This window comes from Hemibagrus wyckioides, linkage group LG16 (genome assembly GCF_019097595.1).
Source record: "Hemibagrus wyckioides isolate EC202008001 linkage group LG16, SWU_Hwy_1.0, whole genome shotgun sequence".
NCBI classification, from domain to species: Eukaryota; Metazoa; Chordata; class Actinopteri; order Siluriformes; family Bagridae; genus Hemibagrus; species Hemibagrus wyckioides.
Genome location: NC_080725.1, coordinates 12,065,657 through 12,090,153, shown reverse-complemented (window position 1 = coordinate 12,090,153; position 24,497 = coordinate 12,065,657). Strand labels below are relative to the sequence as shown.

Below are 24,497 nucleotides of genomic sequence, written 5' to 3'. Positions count from 1 at the left end.
AGGACTTAGAGGATCTTCTGCTAACAGCAGGATACCACAGCACACCTTCAGGGATCTAATGGGAGTACATGGGCCAGGGATATTTTGGCACAATATTACGCAGGTGGTCATAAATGTTATGGCTGATTATAATATTTAAAATAAATAATAAAATATTTATTAAATGGTGCATTATTGTAAAGAGATTGTGCAGAATGTTAGTTTTTATTTTTAATATTTAAATTTATCTTAAAGAACCAAAACAAAAACACTGCATATTGAGAGGCTTTCATGTCACACTGCAGCAACGTCAAGAGATAGTCAAAATTATCATTACATTTTGTCTGTTAGCTGCAGATTACTCTGATTTGATGTTGATAAACACTGTGTTAGTGTCTATGAAAAAACAAAAATTGTAGAAACAGTCGTTTTCAACCAATTGTCGATAGCAGAGCGCAGTTGGGTATGAAGCTCAAAACATAAAAAGGCCATGTTCGTTAACACAAGAGCAGATATGATGCTTGTGTGGCTTCAATAACTACCAGTCAAGTCAAGAGGCTTTGTCATTTCCACCTGATGGAGTACATAGTGAAAAAACTCCAGGATCATGGTACTACATAAAGACAGAGCTATTTAATCCTGGTCAAAGTCATGGTGGTTTAAATTAGTAACCCAGCTGTAAGCGCTGGTCCACATCATAGCTGAGGTACAGGGTCATGTCATTGGGTTGAGTTGGGAAAGTCTTCAAGACGAAGGACTTCCTGACAACACCAAAAGTACAGCTAATATAACTCAAAAGTTCACCAAATTCCCTGACAAAATATGGCTGGCTGCTCTTCTGACATACTCACTACTCTGACATCTCTGGTGCCCTGCCATCTCACTGTGTGTCAGAGCTTCAAATGAAGCCCTCGCTCTGGGAGATCTCACTCATTCGCAGTGTGTGTCGATTCCGTCCTTTCATCTTTGCCTGTCTACAGCGTTCTGTCGTCCTGAGCTTTGTTAGAACACACTGTCATCCTGAAAACGTGTGCTAATTGAGGTGTCAGAGCACACAAGGGATCGGTGTCTGTTTGAACGCCGAGTGGAGCTGAGGGATTCGGGGGAAACTTTTCAGGCTTGTTGCTTTGAAGCTGTGCACCTGAATAGATGAAGTTTAGAAGGTATTAGACCGCAGTGCTGTCTAGAGATAATCTAAATGATAAGTTTTGGTTAAGAAGCCCATGTTGATTAAATAAAACTAAGACGACCAACATATTAGGACATGCTGTTATTGGAAAACTTCAGTATGTGAACAGAGCCTTCACTGTGTTTTATTTATAACATACTGTTACTGAAGTCGCTCCAGGGCTGTATGCTGATTTCTCTGCTCCCTTACACATGACTTCCTCCCATTGTCGTAGAAGGCTGCTAATTTGTTGAAAGGTTGCGTTAGATGGGAAAAAAAAACAATAAATGTGTCGTAATTGAATGAAAAACCCCACTCGAGGTCCTGCTGGCACGACAGGTTGATGGGATGAGATGTTATCAGCATTTCCTAAGTGGCCATTAAAGAGTCTTTAAATTGCACATTGCTCTCAATAAGGTCAAACTGGGCAAATTTAAACACACATCATGCTAAGAATGGGAGCTTCTCTGAAAATGTTTAAGCCAACTCTGTTGAGTCTAGACAGATTTAATCCTGGGTTGCCCAATCCTGGAAATGTCAGCAATGTGGGAGTTATTATTATTGTTGTTATTACTATTATTAAGTTCTGCAAAACAAACATTAAAACATGTAGTAGACTGGACCTCAAGGACAGGATGCTAAAGTAAACCAAGCCCCAGTTATAGCTCAGTAATATCTTGGGTTGCAGCACTTTCTTCCTCCTTTTCCAGCCAATTCACACAGATTTAAATTGGCAACTGACCAAAATACTAATGCTTCCAATTCTCTGACTTTAATTCCTCCATACATGATATATACTTTCTTGCATTTTTCAGGTGGAAGTTTAACAGGTATCCACATCGACATCTCTCCTTATTACATAATGAATTAGATTATACTACCTTTATGATCATCAACCCTTTTCTCAAAAAAATAAATAAAATAAAAAATATCTGAATTAGTTAGGCAAGACTTTTGGCTTTTTAGCTTGCACATCTCAAATAGATTCTGTACGTTTCTACCCAAGAACTGCTGCTGCAGTCATAAAGACCTGTTCCCTGTGTTCATCCTATGACTTATCCACAATCTGCTCCTACAGAACATTTCAGGTTCCCCTTTGAGTCAAGATTTCTTCCTCTTTTAATCTCAGGGACATTTTCTTAATCTGCTTTGGATTTTCTGTAAAGCTGCATTGTAACCATCTACTGTTAAACTGAAAATTGAGCAAAACAGTACAGTAAGTATGAGAACTAACCCATAACAGCATGCTACGTAATAAATGCAAGTGACAAGCATTGTCCATGGCCACATACGAGGAAAAACACAGTCTTTCGCTAGCAGTGTCCAGCATTACTCGGCTATTTTAGCTCCAAACGCATAAAGGCATTAACAATTTAGCAAATAAACACCGATCATCTTCATTAGAATAGCTGAAAGGATATCTCTAGGGACAGAATTACCCTTTAATGCACATGCAAAAGCCTGCTGTTATTTTGTATGCCTGACAGTTGTTTCAGTGTAAATGCAGTCATAAGAATGTGTTAATATCATGAAGATGAGCTCTGCTGCTAAGCCGCAGTGTTCCTACTGCAACTCCATGCTGTGAGCCTTGCTGCAGTTGCTATGATGCAGGGTTGACTGGTCGATGAGCACGAACTGCCGGTTTGTCTCTAACCAGACTAGTGAGACAGGATTCCCAGTGTGCAATCTTTATTTTTTGATCTGGAACGAAAATATTAGATATTATTTTCTAACTTAGTATCTGTGAAGCCTTTGAAGGATTTGCCAGTGGGTTTGGTGTGATGAATACTGGGATTTGTTGTAATGTATAGTGGAGTTTTTTGTGATGCATGAATGGGCAACTTTGGTAATGACAAGGGCCAAAATTTTTCTCCTTTATACCAAGGGGGCCAGACCAGATTTTATATCATTTTACTTAATTTCATTTTTATTAAGAAAACACAAATGTACAATTAATGCAATGTGTCTTTAGATTTTAACTATAAAACTTTGCAATTATGCTAATTCTAATTCTAGATGACAACTTTGTTGCCAATTGACAAGCATTTCAGTTAAACATCTCAACTGCTTTGCTTTAAAATTTGTAACAAAAGGTTTTACTGATGATGTGTTTTACTTTTCAAATCTGTGTTGAGAGCAATTCCGGCATGACTGGTGTATCTTTCATACTTATCTTTGTGAGCGGTGGTGTTATGGCAATTTAAATTAAAATCCTTCATTACTGTCTTCATTTCTAAACAAACCAAACACATGGTGCCTCCTTGAACTCGTTGAAAAGCTAATCCATTTCCCATTTTTGCTGGAAAACACGATTTTTGTTAATTTTTCTTTTGTTTTTGCTCATTTTCTCATTGCATTACTTAACATTAGCACACATAGGACTGCTTAAATACTATGTATAGCAGAGTTTGGTGTAATGTATAGCGGAATCTAGCCATGGGGGTCACAGTCCAGTGACTTCTGTGCTGGTCCCAAGCCCGGATATATAGAGAGGGTTGCGTCAGGAAGGGCATCCAGCATAAAACATTGCCAAATTTAACCACGCGAAACGTCAGTACTCTGAAATTCATACCGGATCGGTGGAGGCCCAGGTTAACAACAACTGCCTTTGGCGCTGTTGACCTACAGGGCGCTGGTGGAAATTGGGCTACTGTTGGTTGAAGGAGTAGAGGAGGGAGGAGAGTGCATAGACAGATAGAGAGGAAGAAAGGTAAGAGTGTAGGACTGAGAATAGGAACTCTGAATGTTGGTACTATGACAGGGAAAGGTAGAGTGCTGGCTGATATGATGGAGAGGAGGAAGGTGGATATACTGTTTGTACAGGAGACCAGGTGGAAGGGTAGCAAGGCTTGTAGTATAGGAGCAGGATTCAAGCTGTTTTATTATGGTGTGGATAATAAGAGAAATGGGGTAGGTGTGGTCCTGAAGGAGGAGTCTGTGAGGAATGTTTTGGAGGTGAAGGATGTGTCAGACAGGGTGATGAGTCTCAAGTTAGAGATTGAAGGGGTGATGTTGAATGTTGTTAGTGGTTATGCCCCACAGGTAGGTTGTGAGTTAGAGGAGAATGAGAGATTCTGGAGCGAATTAGATGAGATGATGGATAGTATTCCCATGGGTGAGAACGTGGTGATAGGAGCAGATTTTAATGGACATGTTGGTGAGGGGAACACATGTGATGTGGACATGATGGGCAAGTTTGGAGTTAAAGAAAGGGACCTTGAAGGACATATGGTAGTGGACTTTGCTAAGAGGATGGACATGGCTGTGGTTAACACATTTTCAGAAGAGGGAGAAGCATAAAGTGACTTACAAGAGTGGAGGTAGGAGCACAGAGATAGACTACATCCTATGTAGAAGAGGCAATCTGAAAGATTAGTGACTGTAAAGTGGTAGTGGGGGAGAGAGTAGACAGACAGCATAGGATGGTGGCATGTAGGATGACTGTGATGGTCTGTAAGAAGAGGTCAAAGATAGAGATGAAAACCAAGTAGTGGAAGCTGAAAAAGGAGGAATGTTGTGAGGAATTTAGACAGAAGTTAAGGCAGGCTCTGGGTGGTCAGGTAGTGCTGCCAGATGACTGGGAAACTACAGCAGAAGTGAACAGGAAGACAGGAAAGATGATAAGGAGACTTGGTAGTGGAATGAGGAAGTTCAGGATAGTATTCAGAGGAAGAGGTTAGCCAAGAAGAAGTGGGATATGGACAGGACTGAAGAGAATAGACAGGAATACAAGGGGTTACAGGGCAGAATGAAGAGGGAGGTGTCTAAGGCCAAGCAGAAGGCATATGTTGAGTTGTACACTACGTTAGACTATAGAAAAGGAGAGAAGGACTTCTACAGGTTAGCTAGGCAGAGGGATCGAGATGGGAAGGATGTGCAGCAAGTTAGCATTATTAAGGATAGAGATGGAAAGGTGCTCACAAGTGAGGAGAGTGTACAGAGGAGATGGAAGGAGAACTTTGAAGAGCTGATGAATGAGGGGGGGGGGAAGAGTAGAAGGGGTGAACTCTGGAACAGAAAGTAGATAAGATGACATCAGGAAGGCTTTGAAGAGGATGAAAAGTGGAAAGGTCCTGACGACATCCCGGTGGAGGTTTGGAAATGTCTAGAAGAGGCAGCAGTGGAATTTTTAACCAGTTTGATTAACAGGGTTTTAGAGAGTGAGAAGATGCCTGAGGAATGGAGAAGTTTATTAGTGCCGATCTTTAAGAATAAGGGTGACGTTCAGAGTTGCTCAGTTAGGTGGAGAGAGATGATTCGCTGTGGCGACCCCTGAAGGGAAAAACCGAAAGAAGAAGAAAGGTGTAATGTATAGCAGTGTTTGGTGTAATGTATAGTTAAGTTTGGTGTGTGGAGAAACAGAAGAAACAGACACACAGGCTGCACTGTGTCAAGTGTTGAAACACACACCTTTCATCACATGATGAAACAATGCAGCTTTCTCCTGGGTGTGTGACTGAGGCGCTTGTTTCTCATAATGAACAATCGGAACGACATTCAGATCTGACGCACAGAGAAGAACGCTATCTATCAGAAAACATTCTCCGAGGCCTGCTAATGGAGATTAATATGGAAAAGATGAAAGGCATTGTGTAATGGTGCATCGTTCGCCCCCAAAAGGCATTCTCCAAAACACGAACAATAATTATAGAAATACGCAGCATCTTGTTGCACTTTAACTTCAGATAATTACTGCTGAGAGGACTGAGGCTTTTTATTTATTGCTTTGCTTTAGTTCAAAGCCTGGGTGTGGGTAAAAATTACCAAAAAATGAAAGATAACTTTTTTTTTTCCTGATTGAAAAGTTTCTTAGCAGTAGCAATGTATCTTTTCAAACTCACATTAAAGCATGATGGTTATTTCCCCCCAAAATACACCCAAAAGCAGCATTGTGTCTATTTGTGTACTACAGAGTAGTATTTTAAAACCACATGGTGTCTGAAATCCTCTCAGTCTTTCATTGACCATCACTATCAAATTCTAATGCCCATTTATTTGCTGCAATTTTCTTTTTTCTTCATATTCTTCCATCAAATATAATTTGCTATTTATTTTTCTAATTACTGTCTGGTCTGGTTTAAGATGAACAAGATCAATGTTAGGGGGAAAAAGGGTGCAGATTCAGTTCTTTTCTTTTCGGAGTGTAATATCTTTTATTTACAATATAAAGGAAGCAGGAAACGGCAATGAAAATTACACAATTTAAGCTAAAATGCGTCTATTCAAATAACATTTGAAACATTTAGACCCATTCATTTGTCCTCAACCTCTGGATCTCTTACTTATTTTGGCTATTAATTAATTATTAATATAATTAATAATGAATTATTTAATCAACAGCCCTATTTAGGAGTTTCCGTTTATTCCATAACAATAATTCATAATCATTAGTGTTGTATTATCCGTCTGGCTTTGCAATATTACTGGACATCCTGTACCCAGAAGCTGTGTTTCCCAAAACTATACATGGAACCCTGACTAAAATCAGACCTGGAGGAGGTGGATAAGAGTGAGAGGATGAGTGTGGGGATGTGTGTTCTATACAATTCAATGAGTGAAGAGTTTTGAGAGTCAGTTAACCGTGTAAGATCCTTCCAAATACAGCTGGTGTCGTAGCTTAAACGAGAGAAAGGACGGCAAGAGAAACAAATGTTTTTACAAGGCTGGCAATTGCTTCTTGTTATGAGCATTACTTTTTGTGGTGAGCATCCTCATCCCAAGGGCTTCATGATTACATCTCAGCTGCTGCAGGTGCGAACGATAATCGCTTTCCGGCATGCACTTATTGTGTTCTCTAATCATGACTCATTCACAGCAAATTCTTCACTTCACTCTAATGGGATGTGGGAGGAGGGCAGGCATTTTTAAAAAGCTAGAGTCCCCTAAAGGGCTTTTTTTCCCCTTTCTTTGGAGCATAAAACCTTTCAACAAGGCTTTCACATGGCAATCCGTCTACATTTACTGGTTTCTTGCTGTGCTGTTCGGTTCTGCTTATTAGCTATGGTTTTTATACCTCCATTTAAAATCACACCCAATCGTGTTATGTCTGAAAAGCTGAGCTGTAGAATTATATCTGAGGATTCTGGTTTACAGACTGTCCCTTTAAAAACACATTAAATTAGATGAGGATGATTCGTCCAAGACGCATTGGATTGACATAAGGGTCCCCCCCCCACAGTGTAGTAAGGCTGAAACATCCATTATCACGTTCTAAACAGAGTATTACATAACAGGCTGGGCACAGAAGCTTAAAATATCATAACCGTTTATGCTGTGGATTCCAAAACGACACCAGTCTTTAAATAAAAATTGAAGTATCTACATCTACAGTATAGCAGGAACCTTTGACCCATACAGATACTGCATATGGCAACTATCTGAAATCCATGTCTGTTGCTTGGTTTTTGTGATAGAAAATTTCCTGCTACCAAAGCATTAAAAAAAGATAGTTTACTGATACGTACACATCAGTACATGTTCAGTAAAGTGGATTTCTATCGTCTCTGTATATTCTAGTTTGTTAGTGAGTTGAGCTTTTATAATAACTGAAGCATTTGTTACAGTCTGAACTGAATGTGGAATAAAACTTTTTTTTTTCCCCCAGATGATGGCATTGGACCAACTGATGGAGGTGAATCAAAATTAGAACAAGAGCTCAACCCCATCACCAGCAAACCAGACTCCACAAGGGAGCTCCATAAGTCTGCAACAGCGGTTCCACCAAACTTCAACCACCAACCCAACCTGAAAGGCCTTCTCCTCCATGAGGCTCTACTCACTAAGAACTTTGAAGGAGACCAGCAGTTCTTCAGAGATGGTGGTCATATGGAGTCACATCCAACCTCCCCAAGACCCCAAGAACCTGGAGATCCACTTGGATTATCTCATGAAGATGCACCTGCTTTCTCTGACATTGCTACCACGATCATGACAACACCCAGTCCTACGAGTCCTGGGAAGCTGATTTCCGTTGGCCAAAATAGGTCGAGCAAGAGAAGGTTAGAAGGGAAGCTGCAGATTTTGGGAGGTCAAAAGGTTATGGCTACTAGTCCAAGAACTGGACAACAAAGAGCTTCACCAATGGCTCAACAGCCGCCTAGGGTAGGTTCCACAAAAAAAGAAGCTGGGAAGAGGTTTATGGGTAACCCCATGAAAGTGGATGGAGATACAACCATAACAAGCATCATCCACACCACAACTGTAATCAACACTATGAGAGAACAAGGTATGTGTATTAGCATACACAATCCAATCTTGAGTTCTGTATGTTTCCCTGTGACCACTTGAGTCTCATATGGGTTTAACCCTATGGCTCAAAAAACATACCATAGTTGGATTAGTTATACCAAATTACCCAGAAGTGTGAAAGAATGTGCAATCATGGTGCTCTGTAATAGACTGCCATCCCCTTCAGGGTGGATTTCCACCCAGTATTCCCAGTATAGCCTGCAGATTCACTGACCAAGATAAAGCAGTTAAAGTTGAGAGAATGAATGATTTCAGTCTCCCTCAAAATCTATCAGAAGCGCAAATGCCTGGCTTAGGCAAAACAATTAAGCTTCTCTGCTTCAGTCGATATGAAAATCATTATATAATATAGAGCTTCTCTTGCTCAAACACTTATATTGCTAAAGCTGCTCAAATGTGTGATACTTCGGTAAACTGTGGGATCATCTTAAAATGAAATTTGAGCAATTACATACAATGCAAAAGGCACACTATTGCTGAAACTCACGGAGGATGTGAATAGCGTGTCGTGTCAACAACCGTTCAAAAACTCCTAGTCCCACAAGGAGGAAGTTCTAACTGTTTGTCTATTTGGCTTATCTTCATGTGCCTTTGCTTTTTCCAGGTCAGTGCAGCACAAACTTGACAGATGCCGAGGGCTACATCGAGATGCCGCCAAGCTCTGATTCATTTGACTCCACAATGGACTGCACCTACTACGTGTCCGTCTATCTCGGATATGGGGTTGAAATTCAGGTCAGGCCTTTTCTTATAATCTGCAATGTGTGATTCTTTTTTTTTCCAAGCAACACACAATTTGAAATGATAGCTGATCATTTTCGAGTTTGAGATGCATGCTAATTAGCATGGGTTACTCCAGTCTGTCACGCTCTTCTGTAAGGTCAACAAGCTAATAACGCTGGAAAATTAAACACCTTGAGTATACAGACGACTTGCTGGATGGTTCATCAGAGGACTCCATTGAATTTTAAAACAGCATTAATTCCAGAGGAAATCCTGTGCAGAATCATTACTTTGTTGTGCGAGTAAATATTTCTGTGCAGTGTCAAGACTTCTATTTTTTCCCCCACTACAAAAGAAAAAAGGAAAAAAGAAAAAGAAAAAAAAACCACACAGAAAATCTGCATTTCCTGGGATACGTTTTTAAAATGTCTGGCTTCATTACTCTGAAGGAAGGAGACAAACCCATCATCCTGCAAAGCCCCAGCGCACGGCTCAGAGGAAATGGAAATGCAGTAGAGCTTCTGAAAGAAGCTGTTGTGGGTTTTATGCAATCATGTGGAACTTGTTATCTCTCTTGTCGAGAGCCCAACCGCAGTCGATACGATACTATTGAACAGTGGCAGCAGAACAAGTGGCTAGGCATGTAATTTTGGATGTATCAGTTGCGATGGCAGAAAATAGGATTTAAATCCCATCGTGAAGTGAAAGTGAGGTACAAGTTTAAGACAGAAATTGAGTGGTTCTGCTGAAGAACGCTGACTTTATCCACGTTCTTCTGTCAGGGATATAGCTATAGAGAGATGTTCAGTTTTCTTGTGAGCAGTGCTGTCATGGCACCTAATGTTATAAATCTGCTGCATTCACAATCACTTAGGAAAGTATTCCATAATCCGGTTTGTACTATTGTACCTGCTTTTCACACACCAAACTTGCAGAGGCATTCACCTTCACAAGCTTCAACAAGGCCATGTTATGATGAGAATAATAGTTCTGATTATAAGCAAAGGCTAGGCACTGGGTTCTTCTGCCTGCTTTTTCTTTACCTGTGCTATCAAAACTCCAATGGTGAATAAAAGCTTTCTTGGATGCATGGCACCTTATGATATAGGAACGCTAGAAGCCATTCTGATATCTTGAGTCATCCCGGCCAGCAAGAGACGTCCGTTTTCCGTGACGTTCTTTGCAATCTTTCTGCCACAAAGGTGAGAAAAGTACATTCTCCCATTCCTAATGCCTGGTTTTATTTATCAGTAAAGCATTTTGTCACCTCTGCTGACCATAGCAGACTTTTCCTCATGATCAGGACATTTGCATTGCTGTGAGGCGATCACCTCCACACTGCATGCTTAGTTTAAAGCAAATCCCACCTCTAAATCTGTGATCCAATTGTACCAGAGCCTGGGCTCAAAAGCCCCTGGCTCTATTATGGCCACCAGTTTGATAGGTTCACTCTTAGAAAAAAGGTAAACCCTAAAGACTTGAGTTCTTCAGTATATCCAAAATATAACAAAAAAGGCATTTCCTTTCACATAAGCAGTATCCATTTTGAAGCAGTATCCGATTACCTAATCTAGAACCCTCATAGGTGCAATAGACCCAAGCAACTTTTTATTTAAAAAAAAAATTGAATTAATTAATTAAATAAATAAATAATAAAAAGATACACACTTACCCACAGAGGTTCCAACTAGAACCTTAATTTCACCCATTAAACACACAAGATCCACCAATTATCTAAAAAATTGAGAAACTTTGAGGTACCTGTCTTGCGTCTACACTTTAGAACTTTAGAGCAGAGCCTTTTCCTTTTAGCGGGGAAGCAAAACATTTTAGGAAGATATGAAGCCTTCAGCAAAGTTTCTACACCAATTCTATTACAGTTTTAACATTTGGTTTCTGGATCCATTCAGTTATTCTGTCATTTTGTAAATCTGTTTCTACATAAATGGTGATCCTAGACGGCAGTGTGCTCACAAGGGGAGGGTGTGAAGACTTGGTTCATTCACTGCTAAATCGGTAGCTATAAGAGATGTTAGAGCTACACTAATCCAATACTAAAATAAATATTGAGCAAATGTTCTTCAGGTTTCATTAAAAGTATGAAAAGGAAACCATGCGTTTGAATAATTCTTCTCCATCTTCCGTTAGCGTGGACGTATTAGCCGTTTCTGCACAAACCCAGCATCCCATCAGGTTCAAAACAGCAGATGATATGGAGTTGACTGGAGAAGCGCTCCTCAGAGTTGGCCCTCAGCTGACAAACTGTAAATCATGGCGTTATGATTGCCCGTTTGCTTTTCTGCCCTCCCTCCATCCCTGCAAAACTGTCCCAAAATTAATTGCATACATTTACTCATTCGCTGGCATTTATAATTCCCCAAGCAGCCAATTTACGGTGTGTGACTTTGAAATGTGTGAGCTATCTAGACACTGCTCTGGAGGGCTACGATAAGTCCAGGGCACGAGTGTGTTTGTTTGAATATGGATGTTTTTTTGTTTTTTTTTGCTTGCAGACTCCTAAGGGGTTTGGCATTGTAGTTAGGATTAATGAAGCTTTGCTTTGTGAGTGCAAACTCTAATTCTGGGATTTTTCTTTCTCACTCTGTGTCTATCTGTCTCTCTCACAGACACACACTGCTATAGGCTTGGCTTTAGACACGCTAGCTATCAATCTCTCTGGCTTCTTTACTGCCTTTGCTTAAGCTCACTGGCTCTCGGCTCTCAGCAGGCGTTTGTGGTGCAGCAGAAGGAAAGACGGAGGGAGGGAGGAAGGGAGGGAAGGATGGACAGCTCTGAAGTCAGCTAAACTCCTGCTGTTCCTCTTAGATCTGTGTATTCACACAATCACTCCCTGGGTTTTTTTTTTTTTCTATACTATGTATTGTATTTTGTATTGTGATTCATTCATGAGTAGGTGATGTAAACAGGAAAGAAAACTTTGACATCCATAACAGTTGCTTTTAAACAATCCCTCAAAAAGGATTGTTTAACCTTTTGTAGAACCAAAAATAACAGCAGCAGCACCACCAGTGGTCAGAACTAGAGGCTGGGGATGACTTCTTTCCAGCCCAGAAAGTAGATTCATGATGTAGAAAGATAAAGATAGAATGCCCTCTAGAAATATTGGCAGCTTTTCCTAAAATGAGCAGAGATAGATGGACAGATAGACACATGGACAGCCAAATTTATCACCAACCTTCATGGAAATGAGCACGGTGATAGATGGAGACAGATAGATAAAGATGGACTACAGTCCAGAAATACTTCATGAACTAGAGAGAGAGCGAGCTCCAAAAATATCGGCACCCTTCTTAAAAACGTGCGAAGATCGATAAATAATATACGGACAAACTGAAAGATGGATGGATGGATAGATAGAGGCGAGAGGACAGCAGAGAGATGACCCTTCAGAAATACATCATGAATGTGACCATGAAGAGCAAGAGCTACAGAAATATCGGTACCCTTCAGGAAAATGAGCACAGTTCAATATATAATAAGTACACAGACATACAGACTAAATGAGCGATAGAAAGATAGATGGATAGAACCACAGATAGATAAAACAAGAGAGATAGATGAACTGAAAGAATGTGTTAGAATGAGAGATAAAACGAGCGTCAGGTACTATAAGAGATAGAATAATAGAACGAGAGAGAAGCATAGAAAGAAAGATGCTTAATGATGGATCAATAGATGGATAGCTAGAACAAGAGATAAACAGATGGATAGATATCTCAGAATTTTGAATGGATGGACAGATAATATGCCCTCCAGAAACTGTGGCAGCCTTCATGAAAATGAGCAAAGGCTAATAAACGAGCAGACAGACAGACTTGCATGTGAGTGAACTGCGAGTGTGTAATTTCCCAGGTACTTTGAGAACACAGATCAGGTGACGATCTCCTCATGAACAGCGGGCTCACTGAACGCTATAGTGTCTGCCTCTTCTCACAGTCCTGTAGAACTCATGCCCAGATGCATTACAGGTGGATTCGCCTCCTCCATAGTGTTTGACTCGGAGGTGAGCCGCAGGCGATGAATCATGCATCCGCCTTGTTCGCTGTATATTCACCAGAGAGCGGAGGGGTGCAGCAGCATGGCAGGACCTCTGAATACAGATCCCGTTGCTAGTAGAGACAGAAATCTAAAGCACAGTGCTGTCTAAGCTGGGTCAAGCTGTTCACCTTTCACTTCTTATTATTAGACCTGTTCTTATACTGACTGTTAGACCTCCTGGTCTATTCGGAGATTTCAGTATTGCTGCCACCAAGATTCACACCCACATGTAGAATATCTGTACACACTGAATGTGCAAGGTGTAATGCAGGAAAAAAAAAAACGAGAGATTTTCTCTAACACAGCTCTCACATTATTTACGAAAAACAATATATGAATTAATATGTACATAATCTGTTGTGTCAATTTGTTCATTAAAAAAAAGAAGATATGAACAGTTCAGGAAATAGGTGAATAAAATCAAACAGAAGTCCATTATCATCCAAATAAGCTCCCTTATACTGTACATTTGGGTCTTTCAGACTAAAAACAGTGCAAATCTAAACATTTGGTCTGGTACATTTCGGGTAAAGGAGAAAATGGTGGGTGTTTTAATAGGATTACAGATTTGCCCGTGTGAGTGTACTGCTCTGTAACAACATGTCAGTCAATACACTAAACAAGCTAAAGATGTGTTTAACATTGCTCTTCTTCCAAATCCGTCAAACCACTGCTACATGAATATTAATTGCTCAAAAGTCACACACACACGGTGTTCTACGGAAACAGGAATGACTTTGTAGATGTGAATAGCACTGGACTTGTCTGTGGAGTAATCACCCCTCCACTTGACCTTCATTAATTCCTTCAGCGTGGGATCCAGTAAACATGCAGACAATGAATACAAGTGCCCTGTGCCAGGGAGAGCAGTTCATTTATCACTAGCCGTCAGATAAAATTAGGGATAGGGGCGTGAGCATGACTGCCGTCCCCAGTGTTTCTCTGCTCTTAGGAAGCCGATAAGGCTTGATTAAATACAAGCCACTGATGACGCGGCATGTTGAAGGGCACCCTTGCGTGGCCTCCGTACTCTAATTAGATTTGCTTTGCTGAATGCCCCGTTTGATGCAGAGCATGCTTCTGTCAAATCCATGTGTTGGAGGTTACTGCATCACAAATTCCTTTAGAATTTTTATAAATTAGTCTTCTTTTTTTTCCAATTCAGGAATCAACAAAAAAAATGCCTCAGGGTAACTTTATTGAGTTACTGGGAAAAAAATAAGCATGTTTTGATCTGGCTGGTGCGGGCTGTTCATTTTGTGCAGACTATTGAATTTGTCATGGCACCTTATGGTGTAGGAGTGCCCTCTATGTGTTAGCATCTGTTCATCTGTTTTCCCATGAGAAGGCTAAGGAGATGTGTGTATTTGCTGCTTTAGTAACAAAGTCAGACAAAACAAAGGCTGTTGTTTTCCACTGCACATTCAAAGAAACAAATGTATAGACTTCCGGTCTCTACATGTAGTTCTTGTGCACCAGCTTAGAACACCGGTCCTGGTCCTTCCACAAATGATAATTATGCCATTCTCCCTCCAAATCCTGCACCTATTAATACTAGACGGTGATTAATGGAAAATGTGCCAATTATTTTTGGTGGCAAAGGTTCTCTTTGAAAGCTGCAAAGCAAAAGATATGAAAGTGTGTTGTACCCAGAGGGGAAGCTCGGTTTGCACTGCTGTATCAGTCCAAGGCTGTAAAATGAACCTGAGGGCTTCCATATTAGCATATTAGCATATTTACCATTATTTTTATTATAATTTTTAAATTTGACTAATTTCCTTTGGCATCCAGTTTACTCAGGGTAACTAGAGTCATAATGCACAAAACTAAATTGCATCAAGCAAATGGTGTATGAAGACCATAGGGTGGATATGCCACTTTAGCTATTATGGCCAAAACAAGTCTCCTGTGTTTTGTACTGCGTTGACACATCAAAACTCCATGAGACCACAGTCGTTATAAGCCAGGAGACTATAAACCCTCAAATCTGGTTTGGGTTCACCTGATTCCACATAGAGAAGGCAAATCAAAAAGTTCTTGTCTGGTCGCATTTCTATCAACACATTTCTAAAGGAATCTCTTTCAGGGCTATTCCTCCTATTCCTCCTGAACAACTAAGGGAGGATATGGAGGAGTGGTGTGTTAGATAGCACTCTCATCAGGTACTACCATCAAAAAATTAGAAACTGAGGGAATATTTTTAGGAAGAGCATCAGACAACAGTTCCAGAGACTTGTACAAATCAATATCAAGGTATGCTGAAGCTGTTCTGGTGAATCCTAATTGCCTTCTGAAACATCTGAACTGTTCGCTTCTCCCCCATATACTGGTGAAACTAACATTTTGTAAAAAAAAATTTGGGTTAGATTTTGTCCACAACTGCATCTATTCACTGTTGGGACTGTTGCTGTTTTGTAACAGAGCACAGTGAAGATATCCAATGGGATCACAGAAGACCACAATGCACTGCATTTGTTTTGCATGCAAATGATGTACCCTAAACGTGCACAGCAGCCATGGTGCTGTTGGTGTAGGGAATAAAGCAGTACTGAACCATTTTTCTAATGTACTTTCATTTAGTCAAAGTCAGTAACTGCTTTTATCCTAACCCCTGGCTAGGACTGTAGTAGATCCTAAGCCTATACTGGGAACACTGGGTCACCACTGGGAGTATTCACCCTGGATTCATTATTTATTTGATATGAACCGAATTGTCAAATATAAACGTCTGTCTTGTTACGTGCATTTTTCAATGAGCGTCTATCCGAATTCAACACAAGTAAAAAAACAAAAAGTAGGTCAAAACTCTTCCATATTTTATTGGGCCTTTACATATGGCTTTCCGTACATACTGTATTTTGAAGTTATTACTACATTTATTCGAAATAATTCAAGGCATTACTCACCTTAAGGATTAAAATGCACAGATGTCACGTAACATGAGAAAATCACATAACACTTAAGACAAACTCTTCGTTCAAGTGTTTCCACAATAGGTTAACCTTGAGATGCGTTTTCTTTCCAGTACAGACAACACCGGATGGAAGCAACATCTGCGCAACAAATGGTCAAAATTGATCGATTGTATGATGTGTTGACAGACATTGACAGCAATCAATATATTGATCAATTACTACGAAATCAGCGTGCACACAAGCAATATTTCCCAATTTTTTTATTATATTAAAGTGATATTTCTTAAATAATTTAAATATCTGGTATAATCTTTAAACTATTTAAACATGCACAGTGTTTTTTCTTTCAGTGCATTGGACAGATGTTACATGAATAACGCTTGCCAGATTAAAATAAAGTGTTGTGATAATTGGCTCAGAAGCATCATTAAAGTGCCAAAATAAAACTTAAAGAATGAAAATGTAGTATAATATACTTCAGTAGAGGCATTCATTCCAATCATAGTACAAAAATGTTTTAAAATCGGTTAATGGAATTTGTCCAATATTCTGTGGCTGAAAATTAACATTTGCTACCAGTTAGAGACAGAGGGAAAAGCAAATAACTGAAGTAGTTTCTATTATTTCGGTCTTATGTTGACATTCTGTAAAACCACATCCAGACCTTTCAAATACATAAATCATCTCTATAGCAAATTATGAGTCATAGGCAATCTGCCTAGCTGCTTGTTTTTTTAGGTAGTGGGAAGAAACCGGAGAACCCTGAGGGAACCCACACAAACTCCAATCAGACAGTAACCACCAGACTTATCCTCAGTACTCACTCCTGAGAATATCTGTTATTTGTCCTTGTCCACTGCATCATCTTTGCTCTATTCTTCACACAAAGTGATTACAAAGAAAATGAAGCCGCTTAGAATGTTCTAGAAAGTTTGGGCAATCGAACCGGGTCAATTCTGCTCTGAGCAAAAAAGGCTTGCATTGTCCAGACTCCCAGAGGCAGTTTGAATAAGAAAACAGATCCATAGAAAGTGTCAGAGTGCTTCCACTAATATAGACTGATTTTCAGGTCAAGGTACATTGATATCAGCTTACAATCAGGGTGCAATTATCCCAGACCCAATCCAGTTAGCTCTTTCCATCCTGCTCTTTGTTTCTCCCACATGCTTCTCTCTTTCTCTGTCTCTGGATCGATCCCTACATTGATTTCTTGGACCTGCTCTGACAAACACCCTGGGATCTAATATCGAGAGGCGGGTCAAATTAAAATCAAGACATTTGGCTCTTCTTGTGATGGAGCTATCGCAAGTTGCAATGCTTGCAAGGAGATAAATGGGAGTTTTTAATTAGAAAAGTGCAGTAGGTTCATGCTAGAACAGGGAAGTTTTATGACATTTTACAGAAATCCACCATGTGGACTAGGAGAGTTCAGCCAAGGACACTACCGAATGTCTGTGTGATCGAGCTTCATGACATTCTATGTGGCACTGCGCCTGGTGTCGACTTTTGTTGTCTCGCTGGCTATCTAAGGGCATGACGTCCCAACTTCCCGATCGATGTATTCAGTAATCAGTCCTGTCGGTCACTGTCGTGCAGACTCGTTCACATGCAGGAACGACTGCTCTGTCGATTGGAGCACTTTCATTTGAAATCTGCTTTTTGCTCACAAAGGAAGCTAAATCCTCTTGGCATTGGCTGCAAAAGTTGGCAGCATTAGAAGGGCTTGTCAGCAGTATATGACCGGTCATGCTGTTTAAGCTAATTAAAACAAAGTAATCCACTGAATTAATAGATATATAGACCTCTTTTACTTTGCCATGCAAGGTGGCATATTAGGACACAAAAACAAACAAGATTTCATCTGTTCTGGATGAATGAATAAGCATATGCATGTGTACTCAACAGCCCAAGTCCAATTTAAATCAATAGTGAATAAAGACAGTCAATATTTGCATAAGGGGAGCATTTGGGGCTGATGCGCATCAAGGGAGGATGCAGTTTAAATGCACTATAAGCCTGCTAAAGCATGTTTATAGTCCAAAGAACAATGTAATTACCGATTTAAATCACCACCTGGTGCAGCAAGAAGTATTGTGGTCTCAGAAATCCAGAGTCCAGGATTCAATCCACTAAGCTCTGATTATTGTCTGTGCAGAGTTCTGGATGGCCACTGGGTGTTCTTCCACATCCCAAAAGTGTGAGAGATACTCCGCAGTGGAATGTTTTGTGCTGCCTCACATGCAGTATTCCTCAAATTTGTCTGGCTCTGGATTAATCATTCATAATGTGGTTACTAAAGTAAATAACTGACTTGTCACCAGGTTAGTTAATGGCTGATGCACACTACCATAAGTTGTCCATTGATAAAAGAAACAGATCAGGGGTCATTAACTGGAGAAGCACAGTCAAGATGCTGTAAGTATTACAGAGGACCAGACTGAGTACTTGAAAAATATTGCAGCAGTAAAACACTGACAGATTCCAGCTCTTCATATAGGATCCCCAGTTAAAGTGAGATATAATCTCTCCAGCAGGTCATGGGTTTGCTCCGGGGTGTCCTTCTACTGGGGCAGCTGTTATACAGCTTCACCAGTAGCTGAACTGGCGGAGTCTTTGCAAGATGCCCAAACTACTTAAACCTTCTCATCTCAATTCAGAGGACCTATTTCAAAAGGTTCTCCTGGATTGTCAAGATCCTCCCTTCAGACAGAGTAAGGCCTGCAAGTCTATGGAGGAATCTTATTTCCTCTGTCTGTACTTGTGACAGAATTCTTCTGGACACTACCCACAAATTGTGACCAGCGGTTAGAATAGGGAGCTAAGCATTAAGAAGCTACTGTTGTCCATTCAGACATGTTATTTGCTTATCCAAAGCCTTGTAAGCAACTGGACCATTACTGATTTTAATTGAATTTCTCTGGTACAGAGTAAAGCTAATGGAGAACAGTCAGTAATTGTGTACCTACATGGTTGGTATAACTGATTAAGGTCAGTGACAAGATGGTCTGTACCTGAAAAACCATTGATGCAATATAACTAAGCAGGCTAAAAGTTTTCTTCCAACAGTGCTTTCTGTCATCAAACTATGCACCATATCTCCCCCTTCTCCGTTTTCCCTCGGCTTATCAATCAGCATCTTTCCATCTGCTTGTGAATTATGTATTTTGCCGAACCTCGTTCCAGTGTTTTGATTGGTGACTCCATGGAACAAGCCCACGGAAAGAATTACCAGAGCCTGAGAGAGGCACACAGAGTTGTAATAAACCTTGAGAGTGATGGAGAGAAGCATTGATGCTAGAGCCCTCCAGCACACTGACAGGACATAAAGGAGGGCCGTCTGATCCTGATGAGCTTTCCAGGGTCCTGCCACCGAAGCCGAAATGAGTTTTTCCCGTGGCGTCCCCCCACCCCGAGAATTGCTTTCAGGTGACATTAATTGCTCCTCGGCCCAGCTAGGCATCATAAAGGAGAAATCAAGAGGAGACATTATTTCCCATCGGAGGAGGATGGCGGCAAGGGCACCGCGAGACGTGATGAAGAGGTGAAAAGCAGATGGCTCGGCTTCAAAATATGCATATATTCAAATGAATGCGAAGCTAAACCCCAGAGCAAATTCACAAGCGGCTAGTTGGGATCGAGCTCCTTTATTCGAATGATAGAAATCCATCTTGCTTCATAATTCATGTTTCGTGAACAAGACTTGGGATGCACAGGAGCAAGTCTTGGTTTGGGAAAATATTTGTGCCATTGGGAGAAATGCGCTTGATGAAAGGAATTCCTGAGCATTAAGCATGCCATGCCTTTGTATCATGAGGCCGTGCATGAATAAATCATATTAATCATCACTCCCCTGGCCCTTAAAGTACCCTCCAGATGAGAGCTTCTCTCTAAACTGGATTTGTACTCATCAGCACTTCTAACTCACATACCCGAGTACTGCTCAGCCATTTTATTGTGTGTAGTGGGAATGTGTTAAACGCACACCAGGTATGAAGAGGACAAGAAGTGTTGCTTGCCCTTTGCTCAGAATTTTTTTGGAAACAGCACACAGGCTGATAACGAAAATCAGATGAAGGGACACAAATGTTCAGATGAGATAAAAATGGCTACAAGTGAGTGGAATTTTTTTTTTTTGCCCCACTCAGATTTTTCCTCCCTGCCTGCAGCATTGTATTTGCCGCCAAACTCAGATCAGGCAGCAAGGATGCAAATCAGGCGAGTTGCATGGCTTGAGGTGCAAGTGCGCCCTTCCCATTCCAACAGTCACCAGCACGAGCCTGCTGATTCCTCAAGGAAAAACGTCTTTACTACAATTTCCTGTTGTACATCCATAGAACATTTGGTCTTAATATAATAACCAAATATAATGACCAAAATCTAAGGCTTCTCCAATCAGTTATTTGTTAATAATATAGTTATGGGGGTCAGATGGTACATGGACACCGTAAAATCCATGCTCCAGTGTGTGGCCCATTACCATGTTCAGGTTCTCAGAAATTGCTTAGTTTTACTGATGTAACAACGTTTGGAGTGCTAGTTCATTAATTAAAAAAGACATTAGTACATACTACGGAAAACCTTTGGAAAATTTTGCATTATATTATATTTCTAACTCTTCCTGGTTGTTGAAGCTACAAATAAAACAATCTGTTTTGTTCCAGCTATGGGGTCTATAGATTTTTTTTTCCACACCTAGACCACAATCCCAAACCAACTTTAATTCAAGACTGTCACTAAAAACTGTCTGACGATCTGATTGGAATATTGGACTTGAGCTTCAGCAACATCCACACCCGTGTCACATCGCTTCATTGTATAAAGGACGAGTAGAAAAACCTTGACAGGAGAGAACTACTCCTCCGTAAATATTTATATACACTCACACACTGTAGGCAAATACTTCGCAGTCACTCAGACAGATTCAGCAAGGCTGAGAGGAAAAGTTTTTCCTATGGTGTTCTGTAGGTGTTACTTTTCCACTACAGTGCGAGGAGATATTGTACACTGTACCCTGACAATCAGAAGGTACACCGTAAACAGAATGGGATTCAAAGGCGCTTTGGATTAAATCATTTTTGGAAAATCTGCACTGCTTCTGCTTGGCCTTCTGCCAGATCTTTATTATAAGCAAGTTGGAAGTAAACAGGTTTTGTGGGCTGTTCTTAGTTCCAGGGAAAATCATGTCCACAGTAATATGCTACAGATGCTGTCGGTAAAGGTTAAGAATTAAAACGCTGGTGTATTTACTTCAAAGATTTGTTTATTCTCAAGCATATGGCAAATGAAGCCCATGCTATGTTAGTCTTTTGTTCACCAGTGAATATTCAATTAAAAACCAAGTGATTCCATGATTGGGGGCCATTAGATTCAAAGTGATATGATATTACATTCACAAATATGCATATACAAGTGGCCTTCACAACAAATTATGTGCATATTTCAGATAAACAACTACTCAGCTTAATACAGGGCTGGAAACATCTATAGGGCCGGAACGTGGAGGTGAAGCCAGATGCTGGCATTTTAATATTAAACAAAATGAACAACATCGATATTAGAAGCATAAACACGATCTATGAACTTACAGGCTATAGGCGATGAGAGCGATGCACGACAACAAGACACAAACACTAAGCAGAGAAATAAGATAATACAGTTGTATAGGAAACAGGACAGGAGAGTTCTCAATGAGGTCATGTGACATGCAGGGGCTGTTGGGTAGCAACATCTCCAGCTCAAAACATCTTTTTCCATTGACTTGGCCATGATATCGTGAAAAACCAAGGCTACATTTTAGTTTTATTCAACCTTTAACAAGGTTGATCCTTGTTCAACAGGAATATACATCATCCAAATATTGCAGGAAGACGACTTAAGTATTTTTCTTTGCTTTGTTGTCAGTGAAATAGTTTAACAAGGTCAGTCATAAATTATAGGCAGGAACTGAAATGGTTAGAAAATCTTAAACATCCATAAGACATGAGAATGGATGCTAGTTTACCACATTTTGTATGCATTTTTTTTTTGATAATTCAGTGCTATAATAAATAAATGCAGCCAGTCATTGAAGAAACCTTGTAAAGGATGAAAGAATATTATCAGAGATAGGTTAACATTTTTATTTATGGTTAAATGCACTTTAAGATTTCAGGGCCTAATATCATAAGCGTAGAAGGAGCAGATTCTCGTCTTTTCCCCAAACACGTTTGCAGGATTGTTCAACAAGCTGACTGGTTGTTGTGATGACCAACAAGACGCGATAAAATTCTCTCAGATTCTCTAAAACTCAGATTGGTGGAACGGTGGACAGACAGCCAGCCTCTACCCCTGAGGTGAAGCAGTACACACACAAACACACACACGGCTAGGTCCACAGGAGTGTAGCAATCTGTATCTGTGTGCCGTGATAAGACTTCGGCTTCACCCCTACGCACTATACTGAGCCACTGAGACACACACTGCTGTATTCATTATCGCATATCACTGACAGGAGGAAAGTCCTGGTCTAAGCCCCGATGTTTCTCAATATAGATCACACACACCACCAGACATGCTGTGTGTCATGCTACACAAATATACACACAACCCACAGTTGTATCTGTACTTCCTTTTTTTCAACCGGTCTTCTTTTACCTCACTGCTATCCTGCGTCTTTTCAAATTCTCAACCCGGCCCAAAGTCAGCGGTGTCGAGCGATTATTAAATTCCTTTCGCATGTTGAGACAACGTCTGAAGGACATGTGTGACAGTCTGTACCAAAATGCTCCCGCCGCTCCTCTTTACCAGACGGATTTTAATTATATTCTTATTCAGGGACATATTTTCGGTATCTGAATTGTATCACTTGTTTCCTTTAACCTCAGTGTGGATCTCTGTCGCACCTCACGGTCCTCCTTGAGACGCCTAAAAAGCACCTGAGCAGGTTTGTTTTGAGAAAAATCTGGAGGTGTTTAAGTACTAAAATCATAGTGTGAAAAATTCAAGCAGGTGTGCTGGGATGTAGGATGTAGGGAATAGCAAGGATAAAAAAAATGGTGCATATAGTTGGAAATCTCAATATGCGGCTTGAAGCACGACCTTCTACACCGATCTAATCCTGGACAGACAAAAGCTCCCGTCACTCTGTAGCCTTTTTTTCTGTGGTCTCATTAAAAAAGCAATGTATCGGGTTCGGTCCGTATCTTGATCTATCGATAACGGCGGTGTTTGTGCTTGGCGCTCTGCAGGTGGTCCCCTTGGTGTTCCGACTGACATTCATCAACAGCAGCACCGCACGTTGGGGCTAGCATGGTTATGATTCTTAATAATTGAAACGCGGACAGCTGTCCCGGGCTTGCGCTGACAGGTTGCGGAGTTTGTGACAGATGACAGGCCTGTGGGGACTCATCCTGTCCTTCAGTGCATGTGTCAGGGCTGTGTGTGTTAGACGCAGAGGCAGTGGGATGTTCAATAACGACTCATCTTGTTTACAGGGAGGCAAATACAGCAGACAAGGACAGCAGAAGGTTCCTTCTATTTGTCTCCTGGTACACATCTTTTTTTTTTTCCTTCCCCTCCTCCTGTCTATTTTAAACAGTGATTTATGCAACCATGTGCCACTGCGATCATGCTGCTAACATTTCTACACAGAAACCCACAGGCTTAAGATTCTCCTCACATCACTACTGTATCACACACACATCCCTGTGTCACAGATTTGCCCCCGGGGAGCAGCATCTAAAGCCTATAACCCTTCTGTAATTGAATGTGGAAACCCAGGCGAAAATAACAGTGGCCTCTGTGCAGCTCTCTCAGCACTTCCTGTTACATGGCACCGCAGCCGTGCAGAGAGAGCGGCAGATTTCAGCCGAGTTTCTCATCACACTTGGGTGACGAAATGTCGCTTTGTTTAGGGCACTCTGTGTTCCCCTGGAGACCGAGAGCCGTCCGAGGCTCTCCACAATAAGATTGTGTGGTTTGTTCAGGACTTTTGGGACAAGTCTGAACACGCGTTCTGTTACATTCATCATTCTGAAGGAGAGCGACAAGACGGCAGGAGCAGCAGATCAACTGACTGCCAAACATTAGGCAGTGCCATTTTAAAGCAATTTTTTTTTTTTTGAAGTCTGCAAAATGCACTTATATCGACCTGTCAATTTCAATTTAGTGTCTCGTAATTACAACTTACAAGTACCTCTCTCATTGTTTCAACTTAGGTCTCTCGCTATTACAACTTAGCATCTCATTACTACAACTTAGTATCTCATTATTATGAATTGGTATTTTATTTGGACTTAATACACTGTTTCAACTTAGTATTTTATTGTGACTTAATACATCATTGTTCAGACTTAGTATCTTGTTACATAGTATCTCATTATTTCAACTTAATATCTAAATTATATATACAGTTCAGGGCTTCTGTA

The 24,497-nt window shown here is 40.6% G+C and overlaps 1 protein-coding gene across 3 annotated transcripts in view; it reads left to right on the top strand.

Annotated features, from left to right (window-relative positions):
* sez6a (seizure related 6 homolog a) overlaps positions 1 to 24,497 on the top strand; it is a 108,277-nt gene that overhangs the window by 44,585 nt on the left and 39,195 nt on the right. For all 3 annotated transcript variants that reach the window (XM_058412798.1, XM_058412797.1, XM_058412796.1), the window contains exons 2-3: positions 7,752 to 8,372; positions 9,000 to 9,130. In XM_058412798.1, coding sequence (XP_058268781.1) covers positions 7,752 to 8,372; positions 9,000 to 9,130 — 752 coding nt within the window. The remainder of the gene's footprint in view (positions 1 to 7,751; positions 8,373 to 8,999; positions 9,131 to 24,497) is intronic.